The sequence below is a fragment of the Panthera tigris genome, chromosome A2 (assembly GCF_018350195.1).
Source record: "Panthera tigris isolate Pti1 chromosome A2, P.tigris_Pti1_mat1.1, whole genome shotgun sequence".
In the NCBI taxonomy this organism is placed as follows: Eukaryota; Metazoa; Chordata; class Mammalia; order Carnivora; family Felidae; genus Panthera; species Panthera tigris.
Genome location: NC_056661.1, coordinates 144226559 through 144238738, shown reverse-complemented (window position 1 = coordinate 144238738; position 12180 = coordinate 144226559). Strand labels below are relative to the sequence as shown.

The 12180-nt window shown below is 39.7% G+C and overlaps 1 protein-coding gene across 7 annotated transcripts in view; it reads right to left on the bottom strand.

Moving 5' to 3' along the window:
• The window catches only part of AHCYL2 (adenosylhomocysteinase like 2), a 165145-nt gene that overhangs the window by 26013 nt on the left and 126952 nt on the right, over positions 1–12180 (bottom strand). For all 7 annotated transcript variants that reach the window (XM_042971963.1, XM_042971977.1, XM_042971968.1 and 4 more), the window contains exons 3-5: positions 9342–9485; positions 8582–8682; positions 881–983 (exon numbers count right to left, since the gene is read on the bottom strand). In XM_042971963.1, coding sequence (XP_042827897.1) covers positions 881–983; positions 8582–8682; positions 9342–9485 — 348 coding nt within the window. The remainder of the gene's footprint in view (positions 1–880; positions 984–8581; positions 8683–9341; positions 9486–12180) is intronic.

Genomic DNA, 12180 nt, shown 5'->3' with positions numbered 1-12180 from the left:
TGTATTATCATTACTTGTATATGTGTCTTTTCTTCTCAACCACAATATAAGATTCTTAGGGCAAAGACATAGTCTCATTTGTCCTTATATCTCTTAGAGTAGGTCACTAAGTATTTGTTGAAGAGAAAAAAAAGAATGCTTATGTACAAATCATTGGGCTATATATTTAATATCTCTGCACATTTATATACATATTTTGTACATTAGTAAAAATTGTATAAATGAATGAATATAAATGAAAGAACAAATGAAATACTAAAGTGCTAGCAGGAGAGACATGCATGCATTACAGAGCTTTCTAAGCATTTCTCAAGAGCTCTGGAGCCACAAGCATTTGGTACTCTGATCTGTGCTATGCTGTCACAGAGCGAAGGCAAGAAACTGGCAAAGTCCAAATTTCTCCATTTCTTTCGTCCTTCCTGTGTCAGGAGCCACTGTGATCAAATATTAATCTGCCAGGTCAAGTCCTTTTTACTGCCTCTGAAGCAGAAACACCAAACATTAAATCAGGGCAAACTGCTGAAAAAACCAGCAGGACCACAAAACTATGCCTGAAGCACTTTCTTTTCTAATCCATATTGCTTCAGACAACGAGTAGTGTTCACTAGTGTTCTAATATGAGCGAGTCAAGGCAAAGAATTAACTAATAAGGGAATATTAGACATAAGAAGATATTTGCCAACTGTAAAACAACAGAGTTACCTTCATCATATTTAACAAGAGAAGCCCAGGAGAGCAAACTTATCAAGAATAGGCATCCACTTCCCCCAAGACAGCAACTTTAATGTTTAACTTCCTTAAAGGTTTATATTGAACCCGTGGAACTTTTCAGAGACTTACTTTAGCCAAAGACACAGAATACAAGCAAAACCAATCTTACCACTTTCTGCTAGAGCAGCAGCCACTTCATTGAGAGTGGAATAGATGTTGCAGGCTGCCCATCGGCACTGTGCCCCCAGCGCACCCAGGGTTTCCATAAGCACCTGTATTAGAGAGAAAGCAGGGGATGAGCAAGGCTGGCCAAACCACTGGTCAGGGAAATTAAGTTTTTATATCTGACACTGAGAAAATATATCAGGAATTGCTAAGGCCAGTGATTTTCAAACTGTGCCTTACAGAAATCCTTCCGTGTTTTGAGTGGAGGGCAATGGTTGGGGAAGGCATGGGGGAAGGCTCCAGCTGAGCTCAATGCTCTTCTGCCTATTTAATATATTGGGCCTCCTTACAAGACTTAATTAAACCAAGGATTTTAGAGCCAAAACATTTTTGAAAAGCCACCAGTTTTACAGTTCTGCTTCTCTGTAAGGAAGCTGCAAGAAAAGCTCCAATCCTAACAACAGCCAAGTAATCTATAAAACCTTAACTTTTCTTGAGCCCATCAAAGAGCTGAGGTTATAAAGCAACAAAGTGCACTGAACTCCAAAGTGACAAATCCGTTTAAGGAGACAGGGAACACACTGTTTCACCTCTGACAGAGCATGGGAGGAAGATGTGGGTGCCACACAGGAGGAGAAAAAAAAAAAAAAGCTAGAATTCAATGAATAGTAAAGGCTGAGTGTGGGAAAGTATGTCAGTTTGGAATTTCTAATAACCCCAGGCACAAGGAGATTTCACACTCACACGCAAGCTCTTTTCCAGGGGCTTCCACCCAGCGCTCACAAGAAAGACTGGGGGGCAAGGACCTGATCAGCTGTGCTCAAAAACAGGCACTTTGCCACGCTCTTCTCTCATAGGAAACAAAAGTCTTAAGCTAAAGGAAGAGGAGCAGAAATTATGCCCGCAGTCAGGGACCAGACAAAGATCCACTGCTTCTGGGGAAGAGTGGAAGCAAAAACTCCCTGCTCCTTGGAGAGAAGTAAGCCTTCTTGGGCCCAGGACCTTGCACTGACACAAAGTACAGGCATACCTCAGAGAAACTGCAGGTTCCAGACTACCACAATAAAGTGAATATCACAATAAAGCAAGTCAAATGAATGTTTTGGTTTCCCAGTGCATATAAAAGTTATGTTTACACTATAGTGTAACCTATTGAGTGTGCGATAGCACACTGTACATACCTTAATTTAAAAAATACTTTGGGGTACCTCAGTCAGTTGGGTGTCCAACTTCGGCTCAGGTCATGATCTCACAGTTCGTGGTTCGAGCCCTGCATTGGGCTCTGTGCTGACAGCTCAGAGCCTACAGCCTGCTTCAGATTCTGTCTCCCTCTCTCTCTGCCCCTCCCCAGCTTGCACTCTGTCTCTCTCTGTCTCTCAACAACAAATAAATGTTAAAAAAAAAAAAAAAAGTTTTTTTAATGCCATTATCTGTGAAGTGCAATAAAACAAGGTATGACTGTTAAAGATCTGCTACTTCTCCAGGAAAGACAGGAAAATATCTCTTGCACAAGACCTATCACAGACACAAGGCAAAATTTGGCTGCTATGGGAAGAAGAGGCAGGAACAATGAAAAAGCCCCACCTCACAGAGACCTAAGACTGAGGCTGGACCAGGAGATGCGAGAACCCTACCTGCCCTCACCATGAGCCAAGCTCTAGGAAACAAAGAGCAGCAGCCTAGTGCAGCAGGTGGGGCATGTATCTGAAGTGGGAGATGACACCCCCTTTCCCCCACCCCTGTGGCAAGCATGTGTAGAAGCAACTGAAAGCTGAGACTGAAGCCAAAACACTGAGAAGAACCTTCCGTTAACCTCAAATCACAATGTAACAGCTGCCCACTACTGGAGCAATTTGAGGCCTATGGTGCAGAACAATAATTGAAATCCAACCAAGTTCATGACAATAATGGAAACTAACAAATTACCATTCAAGATAAAATTTCAAGACACACTGGCAGGGGTCAATTAAATGGGCATTAAGGAGGGCACTTTTCGGGATGAGCACTGGGTGTCATATGTAAGAGATGAATCACTGGGTTCTACTTCTGAAGCCAAGACTACACTGTATGTTAACTGACTTGAAAACAAATTAAAAAAAAATGTCAAGACACACAAAAAAGTGGAATCCTCCCCATTGTCAAGAAATACAATATTCAAGAGAACAAGCCTCTAAGATGAACTAAATGTTTAAATTAGCTATAATAAATAAAACTTTAAATTAGCTGTAATTAATATGTTTATATTAAGTGGTCTAGTGAAAAGATGGATGACGTCCATGAACAGATAGGAAATTTCAGCAGAGAGATGGAAACAATAAAAATATGTCAAATAGAAATGTCAGAAAACATGTTAATAGGTATTAGAGATTACGGATTCTTTCATCAGGCTCCTCATCGGACTAGGCATATCTGAGGATAGAATCAGTGAACTTGAAGACAGATCAATAAAAATCACCAAATTGAAATACAGAAAGAAAAAAGAGTAGGGAATAAAAATCAGAGCATCCAAGAACAGAGCATCCAAGATCTATGGGCCATTATCAAATGTCTAACATACATGTAACTGGAATAGTATGAGGAGAAGGAGAGAACAGGGCAAAAGAAATATATGAAGAGTTAGTGGGCAATTATTTTCCAAAATACGAAATGAAAGAAGATCCAGGAAAAATGATATTCCAATGGCAAAAAATACAATAGCATCCAGATCCTTTAAAAGGAACCAGGCCCCTTGGAGAAATGGCTGATTCCGGGGTTAGGGCAGAGAATGTACAAGATGAGCTTAGATAATCTTATACTAGAAGCAAGTAAGTGCTCAAAGAATGAGAAGGATATGTCAAAAGACAAAAAGCCACAGAAGCCAGACTGAAGGGACTCCACCAGGACGTTTGGAACAATTTAAGCATCGTAATAAATAGTGATAGTAACAGATCATAATGCATTAAATAAAATAGTAAATAATGATTCATACAAATAAAAATAAGTAATACAAATAAAAATAAGTAAATAAATGAATAAACTGAAAGCCTGATGAAGAATGGGATATCTACATAGTTTCATATTACTACCTCACAAAATACTTTTTAATTACAAAGAGGGAAAAATAACTTTTACAGTGGAAAAGTCTAGCAGACACTACCTCAAGCAAAGGATCAAAATGAACATCATCTTGACAAATGATAAATCAAATCTAAATCAATGTGCCGCCTGATAAGATTCAATGAAAAAAATGGAACATCATTTCCTACCATAAATGCATATCCCGAATTTAATAATGAGAAAGTATCAGGAAAACTGGAATTGAGCACAATCTATAGAATAATTCATCTATAATTTTCAAAAGGGTCAAGGTCATGAAAGTCAAAGAAAGACTGACGAACTGTTCCAGACTAAAGGAGACTAAAAGGGGATGACGTTTAACGAGATGTGTAACTAGGGACTGGATCTTTGGGTTATAAAATATAATACTGGGACAACTAGTAAAATTCATACAAGGTCTGAGGATTAGATGGTAATATAAATCAATGTTAATTTCCTAATTTTGAATAGTTGTACTGGTCATATGAGAGAATGTCCTTGTATGTAGAAAATATACATTAAAGTATTTGTGGGTCAAGGAGCATCAGGTTGGCAACTTACTCTCAAATGGCTAAGAAAAAAAGTGACCTGTACTGTACTTACAACTTTATAATTTATTTCAAATTAAAAACTATTTTTAAAAATTATTTTAAAAATTTATTCTGCCAATTTGATCCTGATTTACTTTTAACTTCAATATATAAGATAGACATAGGATTCTTTTAAAGAAAGTAGTATTCCCCCTACTGCTTTGATTATTAACTATTTTAACAAGAATAAAGCTTTGGTTAAAAAAACTTGTTTTTGGCGCCTGGGTGGCTCAATTGGTTAAGCATCAGACTCTTGGTTTTGGCTCAGATCATGATCTCACGGTTTCTGAGTTTGAGCCCTGCATTAAGCTCTGTGCCAACGGCGTGGAGCTTGCTTGGGAGTCCCTCTCCCTCCCTTTCTCTGCCCCTTCCCTGCTTGCTCTCTACGTTTCTCTCTCTCAAAAATAAATGAACTTTGGGGAAAAAAATCTTTTAAAAAACCTGTTTTAAAATTTCCTGACAGTAGTTAACTCTGAGTACTGGTACTTTTCGTGTTGTAAAACTTGTATTTTCTCATATTTCAATGCTAAGTAAAAATTCTAATTATGGTTTAATTAAAAAAAACAAACTTGGGGCGCCTGGGTGGCTCAGTCGGTTAAGCGTCCGACTTTGGCTGAGGTCAAGATCTCACAGTCAGTGAGTTCCAGCCCCGTGTTGGGCTCTGTGCTGACAGCCCAGAGCCTGGAGCCTGCTTTGGATTCTGTGTGTCCCTCTCTCTCCCCTCCTCCCCAACTTGTGCATGTATGTGTGCTCGCTCTCTCTCTCAAAAATAAATGAACATCAGGGGCGCCTGGGTGGCGCAGTCGGTTAAGCATCTGACTTCAGCCAGGTCACGATCTTGCGGTCTGTGAGTTCGAGCCCCGCATCAGGCTCTGGGCTGATGGCTCGGAGCCTGGAGCCGGTTTCCGATTCTGTGTCTCCCTCTCTCTCCGCCCCTCCCCCGTTCATGCTCTGTCTCTCTCTGTCCCAAAAATAAAAAAATTTAAAAAAAAATAAAAAAAAGAATCAATTTAAAAAAAAAATAAATGAACATTAAAAAACAATTTTTTAATAAATAAATTAAATTAAAAAAAAAATCATGCTGGGTGCCTGGGTGGCTCGGTCTGTTGAATGTCTGACTTCAGCTCAGGTCATGATCTCACAGTCAAGTTTGAGTTCAAGCCCCATGTGTCTGGCTCTTTGCTGTCAGGGAGCAGCCTGCTTCAGATCCTCTGTCCCCCTCTCTCTCTGCACCTCGCCTGCTTATGTACTCTCTCTCTCTCTCTTTCTCTCTCTCAAAAATAAATAAATATTTTAAAAAAGAATTCTAAGTAAAGAGTGCTAGCTGTTAGGGCTCAAACAGGAGTGAAGGCAGGTAGGAGTGGAAGGAAGACAGAGCTTAGAAGCTGGCTTAACCTGACTTTCAATCATGACTGTTTAGAGAGAGTAGCAAAGGAATCTGGTTATTAGAAGGAACCAGGGAAACATGCCTAAAAAATACAAATAGATCCAAGTCTATTGGGAACATGGATAGGAAACCATTAACTAACTATGATAGTTATTTCTGGAACATGGGATCATAGGAGACTGTCTTTTTACGTTACAGAGTATGGTAATGTTTGAGCATTATAAAATGAACATTAACTCCTTTTGTAATCAGAAAAAGAAAACGGAGATTAAAAACAAAACAAGGTAAAAATTCCTTTGTTATTATTATTTATTTTTATTTTTATTTATTCGTTTTGAGGGAGAGAGTGTGCGAGCAAGGGAGGGGCAGAGAGAGAGGGAGACAGAGAATCCCAAGCAGGCTCCACACTGTCAGTGGAGAGCCCAACTCAGGCTTCGAACTCACAAACATGAGATCATGACCTGAGCCGAAATCAAGAGTCACATGCTTAACTGATGGAGCCACTCAGGCACCCCTGTGTGATTATTTGTTTAAAGGAAAAAGAAAAAAATGTGGGGAGGAAACTTTGAAATAATATTAAAACTGGTAAACTAATTTTGATTACTCCATTCAAGAGAAAGTAGAAGGGAGCCTTGAAAGGTGGTAATGTTTGGTGACCCAGGGGGTAAAAAAGAAACTAGATACAATTTAGCAACATGAGACAGTACAGAAGCACTTACTATTTTAAGCCACCACACTGAAGTCTCATGTCACTGACTAGGGAAGCCCAAAAAAGATTCCAAGAGTGTTTCTGCCTTGATTTATTAGTCTGTAGCTCCAAAAAGAGACAGCTTTTCAATTTATTATATTAATTTGGGGTAATCAAGGTATTTTTTTCCTTAGAGAACATGTAATATGGAAACGTCTCATGGTAAAGATCATAACAGTAGCTGCCTGGGTCTTAAGGACTCTCTTCTGTTCTTAATCAGGAATGTGGCCATATAAATAAGTGTCATGCTTCAGGAGACACTCTGTTGAAAGCCGATCTAACCATACAGATGACCTGAGTCTTATAAATCATATAAATGATTTCAGACCATTTCTCAATACACCAATTTCCTGTAGTGTTTTCATTATGGTTGGCAATTCAATCTCTTACGTCTTTGATGATGGCTCTGAGTCAGTGATTCTCAACAGAGGAGCTCTGGAAAACTGCGGGGGCATTTTTGATCGTCACAATAGTCGGGAGGGGAATGCTACTGGCATTGAGTGATCAGGACCAGAGATTTTGACATGTCGAAAGTGCAGGACAGTCTCTTACAACAAAAACCATGCCACATTTAGTGCAGTTTTCAAATGTTCCGATGAAAGTTCACAAGGGTGAGAAACCTATTTATAATGATCTAAGTTTAGAACCTTATTCCACCTTACACATTAACCAAAAATACTCTTGTAGTTTTAATACAAAATAGTAATAGCTTTCCCAGGAATGTAACACTCGTGTAAATTAAGAGCAAACACACACTTGTTATTGTTGCTGTTCAGAGATTTATAAAAAGTTTATAGTTTATTATAATATGATTCAGAAAATCATATAATTTGGCAATGTCACTCTGATGCCTTAGAATCAGTAACACATTTCTATCTACATTTGTGGCATTCTCATTCAAATAATGCTATGAGGAAGTACAAATATCTGAGTATTCCACTATTCTTGTGCCCAAGCATTTACATACGGAAATACACATTATTTCTTTATAAATTACTTTTCCTCTATTCCTCCTTCATATTTCAGTTAAGATTTTATATTGATTTTTTAAAAATTATATGTACTGAGGTATGTCATGTTTGAATTTCATTTTAAGATAATACAGAGGCATTGCAAAAATATGTTTTATAAAGAGGAGACACTGAATCTGATAGGGTTAAGAATCACTAGTCTAAATCAATCATGGTAATCCCAGTCCCCTTGCCAGGACTGGTGGGCCATGGGTATGTGACCCTGTTCTGTTCAATGACACATGATGGAATATCCTGGAAGACTTCTGGGAAAGATTTACTTGCTTTTGGGGGAGAAGAAGAAATGGTCCTTCCTACTCTTCATGTCAGTCTGTGATGGCTTAAAGAGCTGTAATCAACTTGCTATGAGCCTGAGAATGAAGTAAGCAAGTGAAAAGGGAGCTCCAAGAAAATTACAGATAGATGAAACTGGAGCCTTGAGATCCTAAATTTGAAGTCCACCTTACCTCTGAACTCCTAGCTATGTAATATAGTCAGTTCCTTTAGGTATGAGTCAGGTTGAATCAGGTTCTTTTACTTGCAGCTGAAAGCAATCTAAGAGAGTTGCCTTATGGAAATGACATTGGAAGGCAAGACAAGGGGAAGCAGTGTAGCACAGAGAAAGCATAAACTTGGGAGTCAGATGAATTGAAGTTCAAACCTGGATTCTATGATTTTATTGCTGTATAACCTCAGACAAATTACTTAAACACCCTGAGCCTTACTTTCCTCGTTTGCAAAGTAGAAACAAGAATACCTGCTTTACATGGCCATTACAAGGATTAATGACTTAATACTTGTTAAGCTCTTAACCTACCGCTTGGCATTTTGCAAGCACTCAATAGCTGGTGGCTATTATTAACTATTATTATGTGGAGAAAGAAAAAGGACTCACAGCAGTCTGAGCAGTGATGTGTGTGCAACCCACAATTTTGGCTCCAGCCAAAGGTTTTTCTCCTTGAGCTCTCTTCCTCAAAGCCATCAGTGCAGGCATTTCTGAAAAGGCACAATACATACACAGTGCTATTAGAGAGGAGGGAATGAGAGAGAAAGAATAAACAGAAGAACTTATTCTCTTAAAGTAAGATTCTTCCCCCGGTCAGGTTGTTAGATTGGGTTCCTTAAGGAATCAAGACATTGAATCTGATTTTTCTTTTATAATAGGCTCTCAGAGGCAAATTCTCCAGAGTTCTGACTCCCCATCTCCCAGTCTTACTCATCCATTCTCTCTGCCTTTTCCTGGTATAGGGGTTCCTTATAGACCTACCAGAGTACACTCCTTCCCCACAGTGTTCCCTAAGTTCAGATTTCTTTTAAGTATTCTTTAAAACCATTCCTTTTTTTTTTTTTTTTAGATTTATTTATTCACTTTGAGAGAGAGGGCAATTGGGGGAGGGTAAGAGAGAGAAAATCCCAAGCAGGCTCTGCACTGTCGGTGCGGAGCCTGACTCGGGGGCTCGAACTCACGAACTGTGAGATCATGACCTGAGTGGAAATCAAGAGTCAGACGCTTAACCAACTAAGCCACCCAGACACCCCTCTTTAAAACCACTCTTAAATTTCACAAGCAACTAGACCCCAGGACATAAAAAGGGATTAACACGGACAAAAAGACACGGGCAGCATGAAAAAGAACAGGTGCTGGCTTTCTTTACCTTGTTCAGCGATTTCAATTTCTCTTCGTCCAAACTCTGCCTGTTTGATGTTCTTGACACAGAAGTCACTGCTTCCCTTAGAGTTCTTTTGCTGCTTGTCCCTGGGAGATGTCTCATCATCAGAGCTATCTGTATATGAAGCCGCTGAAATGACAGATAAAAAGCCTTCAGGGAAACAAATGGCTTCCTCTGAAATTCTACACCGTGGGGTGAACTGAGGCTTCTCTAGTCATCCAGCACCATACAGATGTACACCTAAATGGTAGGCACCTAAATGGCACCATGGAGCTGGGTCCACCACCTCCTATGGAAAGTGCTATCCACAGGTCAGAAAGAGGAAGCTGAGAGAGGTTGCCAAAGACGTTCCCCTTGGATAGCATTAACTACCCAGGGCTAATGATCTTCAGAACATGAGGTCCTTGAATATGCAAAACGAGAGAGGTTACACCATGGTAGCAATAGGTTGAAGTTCTTAATGCAAGATCATGGTCATTAACCTATGGGTTTCTGGGATCCTAGCTGCCCTTTTTGTCTGCTGCTTAGATGCCTGATGTAATTTGTGTTTTAGTACAGTAATTGAACAGATAAGACCTAGAAAACAAGGAACCCATGGGAAAGTAATTAAGAACCACACAAAAAGTGTTTGTCTGACATAACAGAGCTTTCTTTTCAGAACTCGCTCTGATGAGGCTGAACTATGCCTGCAGACCCAATTAGATATTGACAATGAAGTATTCAGTGTGCTCTCCCTTCTTGCTGGCCTCAGTGGATCCAGCAGTAGGCATTTCAGGTTCCCAAAGAAGTGGATAAATCCTCTTTTGGTATACTAAAATGCTCTGATGATTAATCCATTTAGCAGTATACGCTAGAGGGTGGAAAGTCTAAGGCTTTTGATTGTGGCTAACAGGCAGCTGCTGCTGCTACTCACATGTTTAGCTGAGGTCTTTTCAGTTTTAAAACAAATCTGTAGTTGCTAATCATTTGCTAGATGATTTAATTTCATTCCATGACTTATGTTTAAGTTTCTGAGGATAGTTTCTTCCTAAGTAGCCCTCAAGGTTTCTTGTGGTTGTTGTGGTGGTGTTTGTTTGTTTTAAATGTTTATTTGTTTTTGAGAGAGAGAGAGAGAGAGAGAGAGAGAGAGAGAGAGAGAGAGAGAGAGATGGAGGGGCAGAAAGTGTGGGAGACACAGAATCCGAAGCAGGCTCCAGGCTCTGAGCTGTCAGCACAGAGCTGACACAAAGTATGAGATCATGACCTCAGCCGAAGCCATAGGCTTAACCAACTGAGCCACCCAGATGCCCCTTGTGTTTTTTTGAGGGGGAGGGGAGGTTGGGGGATATAAAGCTCTATCTATAAAGCATTACATATCTCTCAATGGGATAAGAAGTATGTCCATCACTTGTAAGGGGAGAAAGCTGCAAATGCTCAGAGCTCCTAAGGTCTATGGTGCTCTGATGTACTTACATCCAGAGAATTATGGCATTTCTGGGATTTCTTAGCAAAGGATCTATACCTGGGAAGGCTGTAAAAGGCAAGTCTGACCTTGCCCAGCTAATCGGGCATGGCACGACAAGATGTTTGGGCAGCAGGGGCCTGAGTGTATCTCTTGGAACTGGAAAACTGCCCTAGAGCAAAGTCCTAACACGAGGCAACAAGAATGAACATGGGCGCCAAGGGAGGTGAGGGAATTAGTAAATCCCCAAAGAGACTTTGTTCTTGAAAGGAACTAATCAGTATAAAAAGTCTGTGGTTCTCCCTCCTCGGGTGAGCAAGAGTTCAAAGTACCTTTGGCAACAGAGCCCAGAAACAGCTTCCTGGGCAGTCATCTGTTTCACTAGTCGATACTCCGAAATAGCTTATGTGTTAGAGGCTTAGGGGAGCAGTGCTTCTACCACCTGAGAGAGGAAAGGCAGTGGCCATCCCTAATCTCGATCATAATTTATAGTATAATCACTTTTGAAGAAAGTGTTGACATTCAGAATATCCTGAAATTTCAAATCCTTTGACAAAGGCATGACGATTTCTATGTTCCTCAATGGCCATTTAAATATAGTGGTTACGTGTTCTGGGGTCAGACAGACTTTGAAGCCTCAGTCTCTGTTTCTGGGTATATAAAATAAAGGCGTCCCAGAACCTGATTAACAGAATTAATAGAATTAGTTAATAGATTAATAGAATTCATTCATGAATCCAATCATGCACACATTCAGTTGTTCATTCAACAAATTTTTATCACATTATCTACTATGTCCCAGGCACAGTCTAATTCCTGGGTATATAGAACAAATATGGCTGTCTTCATCTTCATGGAGTTTTCAGTCTAATGGGTGAGTCAGACATGAAATGACTCATTTCAGAATTAATTAGAGTTTTTCTTTTCCTATGGTTGTAATATGTATTATGAAGCAGATTGTAAATTGGAAGACATGACTTGTCAGAGTCAAGTTGTTGAGAAGATTAAATGAGATAATGTAAGTAAAGTGCTAATGCAATGCTTGGTATAAATTAAATACTGAATAAATGATACCCGATATTAGTGTTGGCTTTTGCATATATTTTTAAGTCAATACCAGAAATAACATCTTTAAAGGTTCTTACTCAGCTTCAGGATTTTTAAGTTTTATTTATTCATTTTTTTTTTAATTTTTTTTTTTCAACGTTTATTTATTTTTGGGACAGAGAGAGACAGAGCATGAACGGGGGAGGGACAGAGAGAGAGGGAGACACAGAATAGGAAACAGGCTCCAGGCTCTGAGCCATCAGCCCAGAGCCTGACGCGGGGCTCGAACTCACGGACCATGAGATCGTGACCTGGCTGAAGTCGGACACTTAACCG